This window comes from Nyctereutes procyonoides, unplaced genomic scaffold, assembly GCF_905146905.1.
Source record: "Nyctereutes procyonoides isolate TBG_1078 unplaced genomic scaffold, NYPRO_anot_genome, whole genome shotgun sequence".
Lineage (NCBI taxonomy): Eukaryota > Metazoa > Chordata > Mammalia > Carnivora > Canidae > Nyctereutes > Nyctereutes procyonoides.
In genome coordinates this window covers 21,390,215-21,413,872 of record NW_026575117.1, presented here as the reverse complement: position 1 = coordinate 21,413,872, position 23,658 = coordinate 21,390,215, and the positions used below count along the sequence as shown (strand labels likewise).

Genomic DNA, 23,658 nt, shown 5'->3' with positions numbered 1-23,658 from the left:
GCCATCTAAGGTCCTGGGAGAGCAGAGGGCCTTTGGCTTCTTCCCAGCCCCCAGCCCCATCCCTGGCCCTGGTCCAGTCCAGTGGGACTCAGTCTTGTCTGAATTATGTGTTTCCATAGCAAGAGGTTCTGGTGACTTGTCACAGAGCAGGGTGAGCATCCATGGAAGGTAGGAGCTGAATCCACAGAGATCACTGTCTTGCTAGAGAATGGATTTTCTCCCAGGGCCACTAGTGTTCCTGTGGTTATTAAGTCTGACTGTTCATACATTGCAGAACTTCTGGAAAAGCCTTAAGGAAATGGCTTTCAGAAACAAGTGCTCTAGAGGAGAAAGCCCCTGGATTTCATTAAACCAGAACTTGGTAATGGGTAGTCTTTGACTTTTCTGACCTAGGCAGTAGGGAGCTCCTACCTTTGTTTCTTTAATTTATGACCCCAATTGAACGAAGTCCCAGTTGTGCAGTTGAGAAGGATTTTCTCTGTTTAATCTTTCTGAAGGGATAGAAGGTAATTCTATCCTCCTTATTTTCCTTCTATACTACCCTTTTCCACTCCCAATTCCCTCCTTTGTGCTACACGCCTACTTTTTTTGTCTCCCCATAGGAAAACTGTGTATTTCTTATGGAGTCATTGTTACTTTGGTTCTTACTGAAACTGAGGAGGAGATTAGATTGTGCAGCAGGGGGCGTAAGGAAAAGCAAAGATTGTTCTTCCCTGTGGGTTGATAGAACCCTTCCATCAGAGATTTAGCTGGAATCCTGCCTGGGGGTTAGCTTCTGGGACCTTCCCCAGTTCACGATCATTAATGTATTTTGAGGGCACATAAGCAGAAGCACAGTGTGATGGGAGAGCAGTCAAGTGGGTGTTAATAGAATGATACCTAACGGTTATTGAGCATCCTAGGTGTCAGATTCTGTTTTAAGGACTTTACGTGGTTTATCTCATTATCACCCTATTTTGCAGATGTGGAAACTAAGGTGAAGAGCAGTCATATAATTTACCCGAGGTCATGCAATCAGGTAGTGGAAGCAGGATTCAATTCTTGCTCCATCCAGAGCCTACATGTGTCTTCACCCTCTCCCAGTACTGCTTGTGGCCTCCACTGGGTGCTGAATAGCTGTGTGACCCTGGAAAAGTCATTTCACCTTTTGTGTCTCATCTGTGAACTGTAACCTGTGTATGTGGGCACCTTCTGATGGAGTTTCCACTTTTAATGATCTATATGCTGTAAAGGCAACTCTGTTGTTTTATTTCTGTCGTTACATGAAAGCACGATGTTTAAATTGAAACAGAAATTTTATCTAATTGACTCAACAACTGACTACAGGCACCTGTACAGGCAGCCCCTGTACAGGCACAAAGCAGGGATTGACACCATGGGAGACAGAAAGTGCTTTAAAAGTTATAATCTGTTTGTTTTGTTGTTTAGGCTAAGTAATTCAGATCATTAAACAAGAATCTGATTGAGAAGTCAGTTGTGTTAGAAGGTGAATTCTGAGCCAGGTATTTTGAGTCTCAGACAGTATCAGGTTTCAGACATTTTCTTTTAAGTTATGACTCTTGTCTCCAGGAGCACGTAACTACACCCGTTCACTTCTGAGTGAAGGAGCTATTGGTGAGCTTTGTTTTTACGGTGCTGACAAGCTCAAGAGATTCTTTAAAAGTAGAATGTGCCCACTCTGGGAGTCACTGAAACAATGTCATTATAAACTGAAATATCTATTATCACTTATAAAGGAAAATGCAAAGAAAAAGGATATGCTGTAGAATAGCAAGATTTTTTGAAATCCAGATTTCGGTTTCTGGCAAGCTAGATTCACCATTTAACTTGCTCTGGAGTTAGGTTAAAGTGCAGAATCCTCTTGGTTGAGGTAGAAAAAAAATATTGATCTTGAATAGAAAACTAGCTTAAGAAATTCCAATTCTAGTAAGGCCTTTGAAACCAGAAGAGCTGTGTTCTGATAGGCTTGGACATCCAGATTAATGTCCATCTTTCTCGGTGGCTTGTAAATTTTAAACTGTTTTGTATACTGCTGTGTTCCCAGTGAAACCACAAGTGCTTGACACATAATAGGCATTCTGTAAATATTTGCGCACAGACTATTGCTCACTCCTTAAAATCCAGCATTTCCCCCTTGCCAAGATCTAAGAGTTGAACCTGCTCCCAAACATCTCATCAGCTACCTTGAGAGGGCGAGTCATTTAATGCCTGTCTTAGTTGGTGGGCTCTAGTCCCTAACCCACTATTTTCTTTATTAATTCCACAATTTCAGCATACCCAGTCTTTTTAAACCTGTGCATAATGACTCATTAATGAGTTGTAAAATGAACCTAGTGAGTTATGACTAGCATAAAAAAAATAGAAGAGAAGAAAAAAGAATAGGAAATAGAATGCATTGTGCGTAATGAGTACTTTTGTTGTAGATACACCATAATATGAAAATTGATTGCAGTTTTTAAAAAGTACATTTTGAGGGATCAAATGGTGGGTGGCGCAGCGGTTTGGTGCCTGCCTTTGGCCCAGGGCGCGATCCTGGAGACCCGGGATCGAATCCCACGTCGGGCTCCCGGTGCATGGAGCCTGCTTCTCCCTCTGCCTGTGTCTCTGCCTCTCTCTCTCTCTCTCTCTGTATGACTATCGTAAATTAAAAAAAAAAAAAAAAGTACATTTTGAAATCCTGATCTACCCTGTCTTGAAGGTAAAAGCACTTTAAGTATCCCTCTCATGGCAGTTCCCAGCCTACCTCTCTATAAAAGTCTTGCAATTCAGTATACTTGTATTTTATACTAGCTGGGGCTCCCCAGAGTACGAAGTTGTAACTGGAGCACCGCCTTCCTGAAGCCATCACGTGGTATCTTAATGAGCGCATGCTGAATAGAAAGAGACCCTCTGCATATACACAAGTGGTGTGGCTGCGGGGAAAATCTAGAAATCATTTCTGAACTCTGACCTGCAGGATCACCGCCGCCCCCCTCCCCGCAACCCTGTAACTTCACACTGTGCCACTTGTTTTGAAGAGCTGAGGTGGATTGGGAAAGGCCAGACATAACGTCCACCAACCCCAGCACTGGCCGTGCTGCCAAACACCCACTCTTTGTACCCCTATCCTCCCCGCCACAAGCATTGAAGGCCAAGCTCCAACTCCTGAAACTTGGCCTCTTTGAGGTGGTGAATGAGTGCCCCTGAAACTGTCACTGTACATCTGGTGGCGCGTCTCCTGCTGCCAGAGCTTCATGTGGATTTCATATCCCTTTCCTCAGAAACCTGTAAATGTAAATTCAATTTTAAAACTGGATTTTTTAAACAGTTCGTCTCAGAAGTATCTCTGGGGGTGGAGGGGGGGCAGCACTGGTGGAGGGAGATACGTGCCCTTGAAAATTAGATTCTTTTTTTGGAAAACAGCTGGCACGGGCTCATCGGCAGGGAACTAAATGACCCACTGTTTCTACCTGCTGACAAGCTAAGCCTTGGGACGGCGCTGAGATTAGCTCTCACCACATGGCAGAGGCATGCCTTCTCTCTTTTTCCTTTCATACAAACGGGATAATTTTGTGCCTGTCAAATACTACAGCTTTGTAGTACAGATAGCCCATAAACAACAGCCCACCCACCGCACTAGTGCTGAGCAAAATAACTAGAGGATAAGTTAAAAGGTAATCTCCCTGATGAGGACTGGTTTTAAACCCTTTTCATAATCTGTGTTCTTTGGTCAGTGCTGATAGACAAACCCACGCGAGCTCAGGAGATGGATCCATCCAAAGAAGAGTACCCAGCCCAGTGTCGGGCAGCCCAGACCACGTGGCCTCTTGTTTCCTTGCATGTCAACCGCTACATCTTTTCTTTGAGGAAGGAGGCTTTGGAAGATTATGGTCTTGGGGAAATGAGGCTGTGCGTTTCATTTCTGTCATCCAGTGCTGTTCTCTGTTGGAAAAGGAGGATTCCCTGCCCATTTTGCAAACGCACAGCTGGCTGGAGCTGTAGCAATCTCGGATCAGCTCCGCCCCAGCAGCAGGCAGAGGGGGGCCCTCCCCCCGGGAAACACTGGCCACACGGTTGTAGTGAGTTTCAAAATAAAAGATCCCCGCCTAAGACACCATGGCACTTCCTATCCCATAGAACCAGCATTGTTAACTGTGCCACATCTCTATTCTAAATTTAGGCATCCTTTTTTTTTTTTCCAGGCAAAGATTACTATGCAAACATTTAAGAGAAAAACTTTGCCCAAAGTAATTTTTTCCCTCAACTTCTATTTGGTTTCCTGCAATGTTTAGATGACTCATTCTCTTCCAAGAAATTGTAAAGAAAAGAGATGCAGGCTGTGTGATAGCGCACAAAGATGGCTCTGTAAATTCTCTTTTTCTTCCCTGCCTAGAAACCCATTGCGTTTTTGTTTTTTTTTTTTTTTAACAGGGAACGGAAAGGCCCTGCAGACTTCATTGTCATGCCCTCGGCCTCATCAGGTTTTGTTGTTCCCCAGGATTAAATGTCCCTTCTGTCTTTGGGTGGGGCCCCCTGGTAGCTGCCCAGCTCGCAAGCCTTCCACAGGGCGGCCAGCACGGAAGCCCTTCCTGGCTTGCTGGGCTGCGCTGGCCCCCAGAGGCCCCCAGTGAAGGTCTCTGAAATAGAGACCGGTGGCCCTTTAGCATCCGTGAGAGGAGAGGGAGGCCTTGGCCATTTCCTGCCTCTCTCCTTGGGGTAGAACTGTTCCCATGTGTTGGGGGCTTTGGGGGCCACCTTCGCTGGGGTAGCTCCCCATGCGTGCCCAGCCCAGCCAGCCCAGCCCTCAGCCACAGGGAGCCCTAAGTCAGGATCGCTTCAGCAGCTTGTTCAAATAAACAGGGATAATAGTTGAGTCGGTCCTTTTCCAACTAATCGGTACACGAAAGGAAACATCTGCCTGGGCTTAATTGCTTTTTTATTGGTTATGCTTTTTCTCCTCCCTCTCCCCCTCCCCCTTCCTCCTGCGGCTAAGTTATTTAAGACCTGGGTAAGCAACAGGGTAGGGGAATGGGAGCTTTCTCCCATAACCTCCACCATTTAAACACAAGGAGGTGGTAAGGGAGGTCTGGAGGCTGGCAGCGGGGTTGACCTGGACGAGTGAGGGCAGGGAGCTTGGAAGTGATACTCATGGTCACTTCCTGGCCTTGTTGCTGACTCTGGGGCTGGCTGGTGAGTCATTTTGCCTCACTTCACCTCCTTGGGTCTCTGCTGCTTCAGTGGAGCTCAGCTTTCCTCATGATGGGAAGGAGAGGCTGGTACGCTAGATTCTAGATAAAAGGCATTTCCTCTTGTGGCTTCTTTCAGTGGTTAAGGGCATTGAATGAGAGACGTTTGGGAATGGTAAATTTAAGACTGACAAGATAACCCCGAAGCTGTGCATTTTGTAGAACATCTCAGTCCCCAAGGAGAACTTACTCATTATCTTCTACTTTGGGAAGTGAAGCCAACGAGCTGTACACTGAACTGGGTGGTGGTTCAATCTAATATGGACTCAAGAAGACAGGCAAAAGATCATGAAGAATCATAGAATGGCCAAGGTTAGGGAGGGGCCTTAGGAATGCGTTAGACTTTCATTTTATGGAAAAGAAAATAGGGGCCCAGAGAGATGAATCTTGTTCAAAGTTATCTTCTTGATGGTGGAGGAGCCAGGAATAGGAGAGTCTTGTGATTGCTCCTTCAGGGCTCCTCTTACCCATTTCCACACTACCAGGTGTAAAAAGTCCTGCCTTCCCACAACAAAGGTCACACATATGTTATATTCCATAATTAATTCCATAATAAAACAAAGGCAGAGCATTAAAGAGACATGAAAATGACTGAGGGACATGTAAAAAAAGAAGTTCAGGTTCAGTACAGTCAAAGAACTGCAGATCACAGTAGGATACCATACCCAATCGTCAAGAGAAAAAAAGGTGAAGTGACAGGCTTATATGCTGGTGGTATTTTTCATTGGTACGGTTTTTCTCAAGGGCAGTTTAATGGCATAAATGAATAGTCTTTGACTCAGCAATGTGACTTCTAGGAGACAATGATGAAAGGTGTGTGCATAGATGATACACAAAGTAATGTAATACAGCATATTTTGTCATAAAAATTTGTAAGCAAAGTGAATGTCCAAGAATTGGAGCTACATCAGTATCATCTTTCATTATTTTCTAGAATAATATAGAGGTAACTGTTCACAAATGTTTAAGTGAGTAAGTTACAGTGTGTATAATGCAACCCTGATTTCATGAAAATCATACAGAAAAGACAAGAAAAACGTGTTGATTTCTTAGTGTTAAGAATTAAAAGTTACTTTTTCTTTTTGAATGTTTCCTATGGTTTTCTTGCATTTGGGGTTTGTTTTTGTTTTGTTTTTTTCTTTTTCCAGTTTTCTTATTAATTACAATAAACATATATTCCTTTGGTAGTAAAAAAAATGGTTTTAAAGTCCTACATCTTGAATATAAAGCAAGATCATAAATGATTATGTTTCTGACGTGCAAGACCTCTCTCTTTCTTTGCCTGGAAGCAGAGCCATGCCAGAGGTAGTACTCTACCTTCTGTTAGAAGGGCATTGTTGGTATCTGATTGGTAGGAAAGAACTAGAAGGAGCTGGCAGACGATAAAATGAGGACTTTCTCTCTCAATGACCCAGTGATGCCAATCAGTTTTATCCCCTGCTCTTGACCTCAGCTTAAAACACTCAGTTTAGAAGGCATGACTCTTTTCTCCTTCCTGCTTCTTTATTTCAACTATTCTGTACGTGTAGTTAGATTCCAGCCCTGGGTGGTAGCAACAAAGAACCCAAGAGCCACACTGCTTAAGATTAACCTGTTGGAAACCCCTTAATATGTATTATCAGAATCCAGTAACATTAGCTAATCTCCAAACCAGTCATTATTGGGGTTCCACTGCCCTGGGAGTTTGTGGTAGAAATGAATCAAGTAGCACCTATCCCTCCTTCCTGCTTGGAGGTTCCTACGTGGTGAGGTACTTTGAAGTCCTTGGATGTTTATATATTTCTTTCTATGATATCCTATTTCGCATCTGACTTTCTTGCACAATTCTCAAGAAAGCTCAAGTGCAAGTGTCCAAGAAAGCTTACTCCACCTCCCAACAGTCACTAGGTAGGATATGGCTTTCAGGCCTGCTCTTCAGAGTGTAGGCTTCCGAAAAATCGGAGCTTACACTCATTCGCCCTCCACACGGTTGCCTTAGCAAGGCTATAGAAGGGGCACATTTCATTTTATTCAAACTCTTTGAGTAATCTGACCATAATTGGGTCTGATCGGAGTGGTTATCTGATTTGCTGGATTAAATAATGGGCCTTAATTGAGTCTGTGTTAGTTATAGAGCCAATGCAGATCTTGCCTTTGTCGCCCCCTACTTACTCCTTCTGTTCCCCAATTAACCTTCATTCTTCTTTCCTTGCAGAGTAAAGAAGTCGGCCAGCAGCTCCAAGATGATTTGATGAAGGTCCTGAATGAGCTGTACTCAGTAAGTCAGATGGGTGCCTGGCTCTTTAACAAGCAGAGGGAAGCAGCATTTGGCAGCTTGTGGCCATAGTCACATCAGCAGCAGAACTGAGCTGAGGTTAACAGTGCGTGGTCCCCATTGGGGGTGACTCCACCCATTTCTTTTCTTCACATTCTTAATCTGAATGAGCCAAAACTCTTAAAATAGGCTCCTTCCTCAGTTGTGCAGACTAACTCTGGCCTCATTGGGGCATAATCGCCAGAGACCAGCCCAGGCCTTCATCAGCACAACTGACGCCCACTGGCTGCAAGCCAGGGACCCCAGACCTAATGGCAAGGAACACAGTCTGTTTTGTGCCATTCATATATGCCTGCTGGGAAGGACTTAATGTTCAAGGTTTCGCATCAGTTCTGGGATGGATCTGTGGGTTTGAGACGAGAGCAGGTACGCTAGAGGAAGCACAGGATCCTAAAGGCACCTGATCAAAGGGGCCAATTCAGGCAGAGAGGGCTTGGCATCAACTCCCTGGGGTTTTCAAAGGCCAAACCTCAGTAAAGAGGCAGGCTTCAGGTTTGGAGGAGAAAACACAATCTGTTTTGAAATGGCTGGTGCTTTAAGGCATGTGATGCCTGTGGTTGGTGCATGTTTCTTCATGCGCTGGGAGGAGGAGGTAGTGGTGGTGTCCTCTCCAGCCAGGGTTTGTTAATTATAATTAAAACACATATGCACACCAGGAAACTTAGTGTTGTCATACGGGGAATATTCCAGTTGTGTAGCTAAAGCCTTTCAGGGCCCCCTTCTTCTGCAGGGCTGGCCCAGCCTTTGTGTCATTCTCTGGGGTTGCCCCATTGTGTTCTGGAGGCAAAATAGATTTCCTGTGTTTACTTGGTTATTCACTGTGTTTTCTTTCTTTCTTCTTTCTTTCTTTCTTTCTTCTCTTCTCTCTTTCTTTCTTCCTTCCTTCCTTCCTTCCTTCCTTCCTTCCTTCCTTCCTTCCTTCCTTCCTTCCTTCCATTCTTTCTTTCCTCCCTCATAGGAAAACAGGCCATGGTGACATGCATCACAGGCATTTGGAATCAGAGAATTCCATGTTCTTGGTCCAAAAGCCTAGGTGTGGCTGTTTTGTCATGGCAACTATGAAGCAAGCAAATAGGGTAGAGTAGTCATCAGACTGGTCTCCAGTGACACTCAGTTTGTTTGGAACTTCTGCTCTGTGATTCTGCTCTGAATCCAAGTAGATAGATGGTACTCTTTGATTCAACTCCCAAGTTTTCATTTCTTTCAAGTGCAGTTAAGGCTTTTTTAAAAAAAAAAACAGAAGAATGCTGATGTGAACCATTTACAGACTAGATGGGTTTTCCTAAACCCCTTTGTCTATCAGTGCTTTGCTTCTGCATTTTATTTTTCAAGCATCTTCTAGGCACCAGGAAGAGCTATTAGTCCCTTCTCCTGGCAGAGATTTCCCCATGATAGACTGTGACAGAGGAAGTCATTGTATGAATTCTTTTATTTTCTCATAAGCATCATGGGCCTCTGCTACTTGCTCCTTCTGGGAAGGAGTAGGATGGAGAACCAGCAAACCCCAAACCAGCTCAACCCCAAGTTGCCACTTCTGCAGTGGGATTTGAGGTAGCCACAAAAGAAGAGTGTCCAGGGATCCATCATACTTTGCTGAGAGTCCGAGATCTCCTAATATGCTATGATTTTTAAAAAATAAGTAAGTGAAAAGGTATACTTTGTGGGAAAACCATGGAACTTGCTGCTCTGGTTTGAAGAGGACTGAACTGTCTCATAGGACTGCAATCTTCAGGCAATCGAACATTGGCCAGTGCTTTCCTGCTCTGCACAGAGCCTAAAATCTTCCTGCCTGGCACACAGGCTGAGAATTGGCTGGGCATGGAGTCTTCTGCCATGAGGCAAATTGGTATACACTCTTTTATTTTTATTTTTGTTTTATTTTATTGTAGTGTAGTTGCCACACAATGTTCTGTTGATTTCGGAGGCACAACATAGTGATTCAACAAGTCTGTACAGCATGCTGTGCTCACTGAGTGCAGCCACAATTTGTCACCATACAATGCTATTATGTTACCATCCAGTATATTCCTTTGTGTTCTGTCTTTTATCCCTGGATACACACTCTTCTAATCTGTCCAAGGCCAAAAGAAAAATTTAACATTTTTCCCTAGCAAGCGATGGGAAGGGAAGAAAGAGTAGAGAACCCTGGCAAGTTCCAGGGAAGGCAGAAGGGTCTGGTAGGGCGATTCTCAAGCACAGTGACGTTTTCCTCCAAGGGGATATCTAGAAATGTCCGTAGATACTTTTTTTTTCATGGCTGGGGTGGGGCTGTACTAGAGTTCATGATGCAGCTATAATCCTGTAATGCATGCGATAGCCCCCTACAACAAAATTATCTTGCCTAAAATGTCAGTAGTACCAAGATTGAAAAGCGCTGGTCTGTTGACTGGAGTCCACCAAACTAGGCCACCAGATTCCACCTGATGTGCCACTAGCTACACCTGGAGGATGTGGTGACCTCCATGACCCAGGTCCCCATATACTTCATGCACTGATATCTCCAATCACATTTTCTGAAATATGAGACAGTAGTTAACGGTCAAGTGAGTGTGCAGATTCTGTAGGCCATTTGGAAGTTCAGAGGATAGAATTATGAGTTCTTTCTTCTGTAGGATGCGGTACGTGTAGGCCTGGCCTCAGTAAGGCACCATGGCATTAGGGTGGCTGACTATCCCAGTTTGCCTAGGACCTGAAGGGTTTTCCAGGGCATGGGACTTTGAGTGCTACACCTAGGAAAGCCCTTGGTAAGCCAGGATAATTGGTCACTCAACATGGTGATTTCATCAAGTAGAAACTTGGCACTATTATATGCTGGCTTTGGGAAGCTACTTGCAGAATGTTCTTTCTCCTTCTCTCAGAGGAGCTAAGAGAACAACAGAGATCTTTTGATAAGGAGCTTTTACCTTATTTACTTTTTGGGAAGGCAAAAGGGGCTCTTGCTTCAGTGACCCTGTGGGCAAGAAAAGTTATTTGTGGCATGGAATAAAGGGAACCAAGGATATAAGGAACCCACCATGTCCGGTGCTCTCCTTAGCTTGTATCTCCCCTAATGCTCAAAATATTTCTTTTTGGGAGACTGATTACCTAAGGGGGATAATTTAAGTATTTTTGAACCTTGATGATCCAAGGGGCAGAGCCTCGGTGTTCTCAAATAAAGATGCTTTTCGGCAAGAGGCCCAGACTCACACCATAAGTGGCCAGCTGCCCCTCTGTACCCTCCTTTTTTATGCCTGAAGGACCTTTGATTTTCCTGACTTGGCATTCTGTGCAAGGGGCTGCTTCCCACAGCTGCCTTTCAGAGAGCAGCTCAAGTGAGCATTCTCCTCCATATGTTTTTCCCCCCATAATGAGCCTAGCTAGTTAGTAGGCCATGGCATAAGTGGTTTTCATTTTCCAACTGGTGACCCCAAATGCCTTTGAAGTTGGAGCACACAAAGAACTCTGGAATTCTCTGCCTCATTTGTACTCATAGTTTGTATCTGGAAAAGCCCAGCAAGTACCCACAGGAAGGAAGGTATGTGGGAGTATGGGAGCCACATGGATTGGCTAAGTAGGAAGAGTCAAGCCCTATAATTAAGAAAGAAAGAAGAGGTGTTGTGACACTGGGGTATTGTTGCCCTAGAAGTTCTGTTCTGTACTCCCCCTGAATATATGGCTCCTTGATCTGGTGCAGCAGCTGTCTGCTGGTGGAGCCGCTGAAGACTGCTATTTAGCACCTGCTCTCTTGAAATAACGTCAATGAATAGTACCCTCACTCTGCTTGCCTGTTTGTCTCCAGCACTAGGCACTAGCAATACGAAGACAAATAAGAGATGTCCCTGAACTAAAGGCATTTAGTTTTAATAGAAGAGACACAGAAGTAAAGCAGCAAGTAAAATATGAGGTGATAACATTTACATGTCTTCCCAGAGGAAGGGCATAAAATCGGGCTCCTTAGAGAGATATTTGAATTGAATCTTAATTGCCAAGATCTCTCTTCTTGTTCTCTAAATGTTCCTCTTTTATTGCATTCTGTTCTTATTTCATGATACAGTGTCTTTTCGTTTTTCATTGATGTATCTAGAGATACTATTCATTGGTTTTGAAGGTTTCTTCTTTCTGTATACCTTCTGTTCCCTCTCAATGGTTTTGGCCTTTCATATTAGATATTTTTCTTAAATGTTTGGTAATCTTTAGCTGCCTTTTCATATTTTTTTTAAGATTTTATTTATTCATGAGAGACACAGAGAGAGAGGCAGAGACACAGGCAGAGGGAGAAGCAGGCTCCATGCAGGGAGCCCGACGTGGGACTCGATCCCGGGTCTCCAGGATCACGCCCTGGGCTGCAGGTGGTGCTAAACCACTGAGCCACCGGGGCTGCCCTGCCTTTTCATATTTTAAAGGGAGGCATTGAAAAGCTAGTTGGAAGTTCTGTGCCAACGGTGGTCTTTACTGTAGGGTGATCTGACTGGTGTGTCCTTAGGGAAGCCCTGATATCTATTTCTAGGTCTTTTATCTTGGATAGTCAGATTCCCCAGACAAGGCTCTCCTGACCTCCTGCCTAGTCTGTGACCTGAGTTGTGAAGGGGCCACGGCCATCACAACATTCAGTATAGCATTTTCAGTTGATCTTCCTATTCTAAGTTCAGTACCCCCTATCCTCAGGTGAGCCTGGTGTCCCAATCCATAGGCCTTCTATAAGAGAATATGCCTCTAGTTCTCCACAATGGAGGGGGAGGGGATGGGATCTGGGAGTCTAACAATTCTTAGGCTTTCAGTAGTTTCTCTTGTTTTAGCTCCACCTTCATCCCACTGCCACCACCAGTTCCTCTTGGGGCTTCTGTAATGTAAGGCTGGTTGCTTGCCTCTGCCTACTTTTGGTTTAGGGTTTGGTAGATGATTTACTACTTGCCTCCCTGCTTTTTAGGTGCTGCTTTCATTCTTTTTGTTTTTCTCAGTTTATATCTAAATAATAATAATAATAGTAATAATAATAATAATGAATTCTTTTCTATTATTTTAGTCTGGCTTGGGGAGAGAGCAGAGCTAATGGCATGAATTAAGATTTCATTTTTTGAAGTAAAGTGAATTCTCTTTGTAGAACTGAGAATTTCAACTTCTGGATTTTTTCCCTAATTTATATTTGCCTCACTATATGTATATATTTCTCCAAGTCCTATTTTGACTTCTCTATTTCTCCCAATTGTTTTGGCATCACTTATTCAAGCTTTGGCCTCTGGATACCTCAATTTTTCCTTGAGTTGAAGGATACTAGCTATACTTCTTCCGTATTTCCACAGAGGAGAGACCTGGTGTCATCAAGTCATTTGGGCAACCACATTGATTGTAAAACTACCAACTATGTACATGACACATTTCCCAACTGTGGAGAAGAGAAGAAAACACAGAAGAGGTGTTTACCCTTAGGAATTCATAGTTTTTTTTAGATGAGGTAGTGTAACTCTTTTAAAGAGAGTCCTTTAGTGGAAAGGAGCAATACAAATCACAAATCACTAATTTTTATTACTTCATTGTTGTCTTCTGGGTATTATTCCTTTGAGTCCTTTTTCATCTCATATTCATTCTTAGTGTTTCTTCTTTATCCATCATGCATCCTCATGAAATGGAAAATCACTTTTTAAAAACTCATTCATTCTTATTTTTTTTAATTTTTTTTCTCATTCATTTTTATAACTGTTCATTCAAGCTTTTGAATCCACATTCAGATAGAAAAAAAGTAGTCTCCTGAATACCCTTCTTCAGTCTGGATAACAGATGACTCTTCTTCACTTCTTAGTCAACCTGGAATCTGGAGGACTGTTTGAATTACTTAGAAGGGTTTTTAATGGTACCAGGTATTAAATATCACTTCTCCTCTGTAGAGAATATACAGAGTTGATCTTATACTTACGGGAAATAATGTCAGGTTGAAAATAACGTGAGGCTGATTTAAAACATTCGTATCCAAAATGAGACATCTAAACTCTAATGTACTTTGACTTTGTCAATGTCCCAGTATTCTTTATTTTTTCCACTACCTCTCGCTGATTCTAAGGCATTAGTACATCCATAAGGTCCCTCTAACCCAGGGTTTCTCAACCTTGGTACCATGGACATTTTGGGCAGACAGCTTTATTATGGGGGCTGTCCTGTGCACTGACTGTTTAGCAGTCTCCCTGGCCTCTACCCACAGGATGCCAGAGCAAGCTTCCAAGTTGTAACCATTAAAATCCTAAGGGATTTAAGGGATCTCTAAGGGATCTCTGGGTGGCTCAGTGATTTAGAGCCTGCCTTCAGCCCAGGGCATGATCCTGGAGTCCCGGGATCCAGTCCCGCGCCGGGCTCCCTGTGTGGAGCCTGCTTCTCCCTCTACCTGTGTCTCCGCCTCTCTCAATCTCTCTGTGTGTCTCTCATAAATAAATAAATAAATAAATAAATAAATAAATAAATAAATAAATAAATATCTTAAAAAAAAAAAAAGGTCTCTAGATTAGCCCCCAGTTGGGACCACCACTCTAACACAAAGCCACTGATAAAACCAGTTCCTCTTTTCGAACTAGTCTTGGTTAAACCTAACCTTTCCTACCAACTAACCCGGCTCTGGTCCTATTTAGAGGAAGACACTGGTGCCTAGTAGCTCAGAATGTGGACTTTATGGTCTGACAAACCTGAGTTTGAATCCTGATTCTGCCATTTACTAGTTGCGTGACCTTGGGTGAGATAGTTTAATCCCTTTGAGCCTCGGCTTCCCCATCTTTAAAAGTAGAGATAATGACATATCTCATAGAGTTGATGTGAGGGTTCAATGAGGCGACACATATAAAGCCTCTGACACACAGCACATACTAAGTAAGCGATAGAGATTATCAATATTATGCCCCTCCTCCCCTCTGTTATTCAGTCTGCAACCCAACCCCACATACATGCATCCCACACTCTCTTTCTCCCTCTTAAAGAGATTGCACAGCATCAAAATATCGGCACTCTTACACTTCAGCTTGCTTAGTTGTAATCAGCATTTTTAATTCCCAGATAGAAGCTAGAGACTCCCTGTGTGGAAACACAGCTCCAGCAGGGAAGAGCAGGCACCTTGTGGCTGGAGGTATGCTTGGGAGGAAATATACACAAGATCTAGGCTTTTTTTGTTAAGAAAAGAGATTGGACTCCCCAACAGTGGCTTTGGTGGGAAACTTGAAAATTGCATTTCTCTCCTTTAACATTCCTTCCTTCCTGTGGCAACTCTGGTTTCACCTGATGTGGGTTTTATTCCTTCTTAGGCTCTTACCTGAATTGTTGGCTGGATTAACAGTCTTCATAGGGTTGTTTTCTAGATCACAGGGTTGCTGTATTTGCGTGTATAGCACTTGGCACAAAGCCAAGCATATACTACATGCTCAAGAAATGAAAGCTGCTGCTGTGGTTGTAGTGAGTTCAATGTACCTATAGCAGACAGACTGGATCCCTAGAATGCTAGGCCAGCACAAAGAGCTTTTGGAGCCTTGCTTCTTCCCCATTTTATATCTGAAAGGTTTGAAAAGATTGGCTATTCTGCAGGCTGTGCTGCCTCCCCAGGGTTCCTACCCTGCCTGGGAAGGGCTTTGTTCTTGGGATCCAAGTGGTGAGGGGGTTTCTTGTGTCTTTGGTGTTGTGTGGTGGCGAAGCGATAGAAATTACTTGGCCGATATGAAATAGGAATGATTATAGGTGTTAATAAATAGAAGTAAATAATACGTGATGGAAGACATGAAGTCATTTTAATGAGACTTATTGGCTCAGTTCAAATGCTGCTTTCCTGTGCTTTGGGTGGTCTTTAATATACAATGTTTGCTGAACCAAACACTTAAGAATTATTCCCTTAAGGGCATGAGAATATTGCTTCATGTGGGACAGGTCCCTGAATCTGTTAGTCTGTAAAGCAGAGAATTGACCCCATTGGCTTGACCTCTGGGGGCGGGGGTGGGGGATGTCTTGCAGGTCATGAAGACATATCACATGTACAATGCCGACAGCATCAGTGCTCAGAGCAAGCTAAAGGAGGCAGAGAAGCAGGAGGAGAAGCAAATCGGAAAATCGGTAAAGCAGGAAGACCGGCAGACCCCACGCTCCCCTGACTCCTCATCCAATGTCCGCATTGAAGAGAAGCACGTCCGAAGAAGCTCGGTGAAGAAGATTGAGAAGATGAAGGAGAAGGTATGTTTCAGCATCTGTGGGGGCTGGGGAGGAGCACTCTGGGAGTCAGGGCTGATAGAAGTTTCCAGTAGGGGCTATGAAGAGAAGGACAAAGAAACTCTGGTTCCTTTAGTGCCTAATGGTCAAAATGAGTCTTTGCCATCTGCCCTGGAAGAAGTTCTAGGTACTGGAGGAAGATGGGCATGGAGGCTCCAAGTTTTTCACCTGTAGCAGATCCACAAGAAACATTAGAAACCTTTCTCATACCTGGCAGAGGGACTGCAGACCTAGGGTTTGGCTTCAGGTGCCCTGTATCCTAGGGCAGATGTAGTGACGCCTTCTTCCGGGTCCGGTACAAGGATGGAGAATGGTGTTAGTAGTTACAATCAAAGTGGGACATGCATCTAAAGTAGGGAGCCTCATTAACCTTTCCTGAATTGATCTACATTATGCCCTTGAATCTCATTAAACAGAATTAGAACCCAATTTAAGGCAGACGCGCATAGGGAGTAGCAGTACAATTGTGGTTCTCGAATGTACTGTACTTTCATCTTTTAGAGAACAGTCTCCCCTTTAAAAAAAGTAGAATTGAACTTTTGTTCCCTTTTCAGCGCCAAGCCAAGTACACAGAGAATAAGTTGAAGGCCATTAAAGCCCGGAATGAGTACTTACTGGCTCTGGAGGCAACCAATGCGTCTGTCTTCAAGTACTACATCCACGACCTGTCTGACCTTATTGATGTAAGTGCTTAAAGCTGGGGGCTCAAGGGCATCTTCTTCCTGGTTTTGGAGAATTGTCTGGATGTTCCCTAGTCTGTTGCTCAGGCATCTTCAAGCATTTTTAGAAGAATTATGAAGATAGTAGCTGTGGTCCATTAGGGGCTTGCCATGTTTCAGATACCAGGTGAAGTCCTTTATACTTTATCTTATTCAGTTCTTACTAGGATCCTGAGAGGAAGGCACTCGTCCATTTTTAGAGTTTAAAATTCAGAGTTTATTTGATTTATTTTTTTTAAAGATTTTATTTATTTATTCATGAGAGACAAAGAGAGAGACAGAGAGGCAGAGACATAGGCAGAAGGGAGAAGCAGGCTCTTGCATGGACCTGATGCAGGACTCGATCCCAGGACCATAGGATCATGACCTTAGCTGAAGGCAGATGCTCAACCACTGAGCCACCCAGGCGTCCCTAAAATTCAGAGTCTAGATGACTCATCCAGAATCAGCTAATAAGTGACAGAGCCAAGATTTATCCCTGGGTCTGATTATTAAACCCATGCTCATAACTGTAGTGCACGTCTCTCCCAGGAAATATTTCCTTAGATCAGCCACTTGCATGTAGGAGTGAGTGGCAAGAGCTAAAGAGCTAAAATGCCATACCTTATATTTAGATAGTTAATATCTCTTGGTATTATTTCATTTGACTATCACATCACCCTGTGGGTCAGTGTTACTATCTCCAATTTGAAGATTAGGAATCTAGGCTCAAGGTTACCTGCCCTCAGTTACACCGCAAATGAGGGCCCTGGTCAGTAGGAAGCTGGATGCCCTTGACATAGGGCCCATGCCTTCTGACATATGGCCCAAAGATGATGAGAAAAGCAGATGAGTAGACACCTGTGTTTTGCATGGCTTAGACACAAGGAATATGCTTTTTGTCTTTGACCTTGGGGGTCAGCCTTGCAATCTCTCTCACCTGCAGACTCCCAGCCGGTCCATTGCATGAGCCAGCCTGGACTATAGCTGCAAGAGTACGCTCTTCCCTCCAGTCTTCAAAGTGGGGGGCCTGGAGTCAGCTGACTTTGTGTCAGCAGCCACCCTCTGGGACTTCGGGCGGACCTGAGCTGGTATCCTCTCTGAGGCCTGCTATTTGCCTCTAGCTGTTAGCAGGCAGCCACTGGACTTTGCTGGCCAGACCTTGCCCCCTTGCCCAACTTGGTTTCTCAGTGAATGAACCTACCACGCTTCACACATGAGTATTTGATGTGTGGTCTAAGATTCAGGTCATATGGGGCTTATCACTGAACTGTTTTTGCTCACTTTGCTCCCCTCTCCCCCACTTCTTTCTGGCAAACAGAAAAATTGGACTAAATCATTGGTACTGAAATCTGACTCCACATGCTTGGGGAACATTTCTAAAATACTTCCTTGAGCCAGGGATTTTTGATTCAATAGATGTCAGCCTCTTCATGCCCCGGGTATCATTGCCTTACTGGGTAAGTGGAGCCCTGATGCCTGTTCAGGCACCACTTTGTTCTCCTTGCTTGTTGATGCCAATCTGAACACTGTCCTTCAGTGGAGGTCAGAGCCCTACACAGGATCCTTTCTCCTCGTGAGGGGAATGGTTCTTCACCACTGGGAGAGACACCTGTTCTCAGCACAAGGAAGAGAATCAGTTCTTTCTTATGTTCCATTTCTGCTACTTATCTCACATTTGTTGAAAAAGAAAATTAGGCCATGCAGTCCATTACACCTCTTCCTCTGGTTTGTCCTTTCCTTTCTTGCCTCCAGGGTAACTTCCTCACCCCTTTCACCAAAATGCCGATCTGGGAGTGGGGTGAAGGAGAGACCTTGGCAATCCATAGACCCTCCATCAGATGTGAGTAGGTGTTTTAAAATGTCTGAGAAACAAGCTATTTTGCTACTTATTCTCACTTTAAAGAAGAAGAATAAGAAAGGTGTGTTAAGAGCCTGTCTTCATGGGATGTGGTATGAAGTCTCATGAAAAAGCAGCCTGCCAGCCTCCTTAACACTCAGGGTGTGGGTGTAGGCTACTGTGAGCAAGTCTGGGTTGGCACCATTCCAGGCCACTCAGTAAGTTGCTTTTGTTTTGTTTGTTGTTTGTTTTGTTTTTATTTTTCCTAAAGTGAGGACAGATTCATTACTCTTTTTTTTTTTTTTTAAGCTGGTAACATTATTCGGCTAAGTAAATATTTATTTGGAATGAGGCTATGTGCTTAGCATCAAGGGTACAAAAGGTATAAAATAATTTTTGCCCTAGAGGTATTCATAGACATTGTATGATATTTTCTATGTAACTGGCTAATTGCAACGTTAAAGGTAAGCCCAAGGGGCCCCAGGACAGTGTTCTTCAAACTATAGGTCATGATCCATCAGGGGGGAGTCATGAAATCACTTTTTGGGTTTGACTTATTTTTTTTTAATGAAGGGATTAGAATAGAATAGGAAAGAAAATAAAATATGTGAGTACATCATACTAGTAAGATTAAATTTTATTTTGTGAAATTGTTATGTTAGGGGTGTGTGTGTTTGTGTGTATGACAAGATGTATTTCTTACTGTGAGTTAGAAGTCAAAAAAAGTTTGAGTCCCTGCACTAAGAACAGAGGAATGTCTCTTAGTCTCTGTAAACTCCATGAGGGCAGGAACCAAGTCCTCTCTTTATCCTAATACATAAACTGGGGCACCTGGCTGGCTCAGTCAGAAGAGATACGACTCTTGATCTCAGGGTTATGAATTCAAGTCCCATGTTGGGTGTAGAGATAACTTAAATATATATATTTTTTAAACTTTATATATTGGGATGCCTGGGTGGCTCAGTAGTTGAGTGTCTGCCTTTAGCTCAGGGCGTGACCCTGGAGTCCCAGGATCGAATCCCACATCAGGCTCCCTGCATGGAGCCTGCTTCTCCTCCTGCCTATGTCTCTGCCTCTTTCTCTCTGTGTCTCCCATGAATAAGTAAATAAAATCTTTAAAAAAACTTTATATATTAAGATATTCTTTTTTTAAAAAACATGCACAGTGCTTAATACATAGCTGAGCACATAGTATAATTCATTGAAGGAAGAAAAGAATAGAAGGAGGAGGAAGAACGTGATTTCGTAAGGCAAGATTTTTTCCCCTTTTTATGCCTTTTAATACTATCTGCAGATATAATTTATATACACTGCTTGAACTTAAGTGTTAATAGTTTCAAGAGTTTTGATAAATTCCAGCACCCTGGTAACCTACATATCCATCAAAATAGAGAACATTTCCTTTACCTCAAAAAGTTCCTCTATTTTCTTCCCACTCAGTCCCTTACCCCAAGGCAACCACTGTTCTGATTTCTTTCACCATAAATTAGTTTTGCCTATTGTAGAACTTCGTAAAGATGGGATTTTATAGTATATACTTTTCATACCCGGCTCCCTTTTTATCCAGCGTGATGTTTTTGAGCATCGCCACTGCTTGTCTGTGTATCAGTAGTTTTCTAAATGACCCAGGCAATAAAAATGGCCCAAAGAACACTTTGGCAGCAAACCAATCGGTAGGGCAGGAGTGGGGAGCCTGGGTACCTTGGCTTTCTGATCTTGACAGTATCCAGAACTTGCTTTATGACGTAGGATGAGTCTTGTGCCAGTTTGTCGCCATCCACGTTACATGCACCATGCTGCCTCCTTCCTCCTGGTGCAGAAGCGCAATGTGTGCTGAGGGCATTGAGGATAAGTCAAAGGAAGTTATTTTTATCGACACCAGTGCACGGACACAAGGACTACCCTTTGACTTCATTTTATAAGATAATAAGATTTAAACTTAGACTGTAGAAACCCACGCGAAGCATCTAACACACACCAGAGAAACCTTGACTTCAGGCCAGAAAGACATTCTGAGCTGACTTGATGGAGTCTAAGAACTGTAGGCTCATTGGAATGTGGCTTTCCTCCCCCGTACTCCTGTGGCTTTCCCAACCCAGGAGCAGATGGATGAATGAAGAACAGGGCATTGTGCTCATGCATAGCTGGAGGTTTGTGAAGGCTACATACATGGGTAGAGAGAGTCTGTGACACCTTGTGCACCCAAGTTGGACATGAGGGAACTCAGCCTTCTTCACAGGAAAGTTTATAAAGGGCATTTCTTTTTCTCTTCTGTGTGAACTAGAAGTGGATATTATGAAATACCCTTTTTTTTTTCTAGGCCTTCTCTAGAGTCTCTTCATGAGGACGTGAACCAGTAAAGGGTTAATGAGCTGTCAACTCAAGTCATCACACATCTGGATGGGCTATCATTAAATTCTTATAAAAATTTGATTTCCCCTGAGAGAGTTTTCATCAAACATTTATATAACCCAGAAATGGCCAGGGGAACTCAGCGTGGCCACAGAACTCATCAGAAGCCACCAAAAGCATACTTTGTCCCCATTGTGAGGAAAATAATGTGCTGCCTCTACTCACTGGGATTCTCCTGGGAACAGAGATGAAATATTCAAATCTCGTTTACCTAACCTTGCCAGAAATTGCTTCTTTGCTAAGGCCTCAGTTTCTGGCTGTCGCACTCACAGAGATTTGTGGATAGCCAAGGCTCTGTAAAACCAATTCCAAGTCTCCCTGGTTGGCTGGAGGCAGAGAGGAGCCAGACTGCACATTGTGAGGCAGACCCCCACTCACTGGCACAGAGAAGCTACAGAACAATTGTATCAGTGAGGCAGCCGGCAGCTGGAGAAAGCTCCCTGCCTTCCATAGGCCATACAGACTGAGCGATATAAGGGGCTTCCAGTGGCCATGTCTACCCACATGACTTAGATTGGTATTCAGCCTAAATGGGTTATTTCCTAAGAGGCTAAAATCAATTGATGTGTATTAAATGCCTACTATGAGCAAGGCTTCTTGGTGAGGGATACAAAGGAGGAATGACACTGGCCAGGCCCTCTTTGAGGCTTGTCTTCTGCTTGGGGTGATAGGAAATGGCAAATCTCAGAGTGAGGCAGTGTGTTTGCTGTCACATGAGGGCTGGTGTGCTTTGGCCCTGAGTAGAGGCCAAGGTTAATAGATGCCAGGGTTGCAGGGCTGGCTGGCTTCCCAGAGGCTGGGAATTAGGTTTGGATTTTGAAGATTGGGTCCATTTCCAACAAGTGAGAAGAGTGGAAAATACGTCAAGAAGGGAGAATGCTGGGGAAAGGGCAGAGGTCAGTAGATTTGGGGATCTTGGTGGTTGATGTGGAAGTATCTGCATGATGCCAAACGTATGTAAGTACATTGCCTTTTTTCAGCCTCACTATGATCCGTGAGACTGCTGTTGTTCCCCTTGGAGGCCAAGGGGAGTTAAATTGCTTGCTTGTGGTCATGCAGCTGATTTGAGGCCTGAGGCCTGCTGTTTTCCCATTCTCTACCCTAAGCAGGATCATGTCATTGGTTAGAGCAGAAGAGGCTGAGGAATGGAATAGAGGGGAGATGATGTGGATGGTCAGACTGCAAGGCAGATTATAATTTGTTCTGGCTGTTGACCTTGCTTAACTTCACGGAGCCTCAACTTTCCAGTCTGAGAAAGTAAGATAATACCAACCTCACTAGAGTTATTATGAGGATTCAGATGCAGAATGTCCAAAAAGCACTTAGTGCACATCAGATATACAGTACGCACACTTAGTAAAGTCGAGGTCTTTTTAAATTTCCAAAATGAGGAAGGTGGACTTCACTTTAGAAAAAAACTAAGCTGGGGCACCTGGGTGGCTCAGTCGGTGAAGGTGAAGTATCTGCCTTTGGCTCAGGTATGATCTCGGGGTCCTGGGATCTTGCCCCGTGTCTGGCTCTCTGCCCAACAGGGAGTCTGCTTCTCTCTCTCCCTCTGATCCTCCCCCCGCTCATGGTCTTGTTCAATTTCCCTATCTCTCAAATGAATGACTTTTTTTAAAAAATCTTAAAAAAAGAAAGAGAAGAAAAAACTGAAAGCTTTTGTAAGTTCTTTAGCTGGCAAGTGGCATAACAAAAGCCATTTTTGAAGACAGTGAAGCAGACAGCACTGGTGTAGAAAAGGGTATGAATCAGGGTAGAGGTAGAGAGAATGAAGAGGAAAGTGGAGTCACCAAAAATATGTAAAGATGATGAGAGGCACCCCGCCTCCCCCTAATTCTCTTCTGCACTCAAAAGCTCCCTACTTGCTCAGCCCCGTAGGCCATGTTACTTCTGTTCACAGATTCACAGGCATCCAGTTTCATCATCAGCATCTGCATAGAGCTAAGTCAGGAAGGTTTGCAAGTTCAAGGGCAGCCTGGCTAGACCAGCAGTGTCTTTCGGAGGAGAAAGGGCCCCTGCACATGAAGTCTCCCAATCAGCTGCTTTTGTCTTGCTTCCATTTGCTCTTCCATCCCAACTGAATTTAATGTCTTTCCATCCTCTGCCCCTAGTTCAGCTGTAACTGCTGTTCTTGCGCTGCAGCCAGGCACCTGCCAGAGCTTGTTGGCATTGACCCAGCCCAGCCCGACAGGCGCTGTGTCACTGAGCTTCTTGTGGGATGCTGGGAGGAAAAGCACACGTCACATGCTTTTTCTTCCCCAATCATGGCTGCTCCCAACGTGAACATAATGAGGGGAAGGGCTGGGGAAGTTAATTTGATGCCTGCCTATAGACTGAAACAGCAGTCAGGCAGATGGTCTTACTCTATGCATGGATTCTTTTCTGATGTTTCTTCTCAGGTTCTGGATCTCAAAGCTGCTTAAGCAATAGAAGGGATAATGGATGACAAAGGAATTTGAGTCTCAGGATCCTTTGGGAGAGATGGGGAATATTATCGTAAGATTTTAGAGTGCCATTGCTGAAGATGGCCTTGGGGATTATAATTAGTCCATGTATTTCAGGCTTTTTCTCTAGCAGAATTCTTTCTTCAAACCAGACCTTACATAGAACCCCAATGTATTAAGTAGACAAAAGAGCAGAGCTGATTTGGTTGAGCCAGAGAGAAGGGCTCCCAAGTCCTACTGGTTGCTTCCTTTTACCCCCTTCTCAAGAGCAGCCTGAGCAGTGGCATTGAACTGTACAGCTCTGATCCACAGCTTGTAGACCACTGACCTGGCCAGATCTGTTCATTTGACAGCTGAGGATATAGGTTCAGGGTTGGGGAGTGGCTTTTCCAAGGTTGCTTGACTTCCTGTTCAGTGCTTTTTTTTTATACTATTGCCTCTCTCATACACCCCCCCCCCCCGCCCCAGTTTGCTTTAGAAAATCAGGATCCTTGACATGATCTGAGTTTTCCCAGTA

General features: G+C 43.9%; 1 protein-coding gene across 9 annotated transcripts in view; it reads left to right on the top strand.

The window, feature by feature from the left end:
• SRGAP2 (SLIT-ROBO Rho GTPase activating protein 2) overlaps nt 1-23,658 on the top strand; it is a 232,289-nt gene that overhangs the window by 148,922 nt on the left and 59,709 nt on the right. For all 9 annotated transcript variants that reach the window (XM_055334232.1, XM_055334229.1, XM_055334231.1 and 6 more), the window contains exons 5-7: nt 7,420-7,482; nt 15,493-15,708; nt 16,299-16,427. In XM_055334232.1, the coding sequence (XP_055190207.1) occupies nt 7,420-7,482; nt 15,493-15,708; nt 16,299-16,427 (408 nt within the window). The remainder of the gene's footprint in view (nt 1-7,419; nt 7,483-15,492; nt 15,709-16,298; nt 16,428-23,658) is intronic.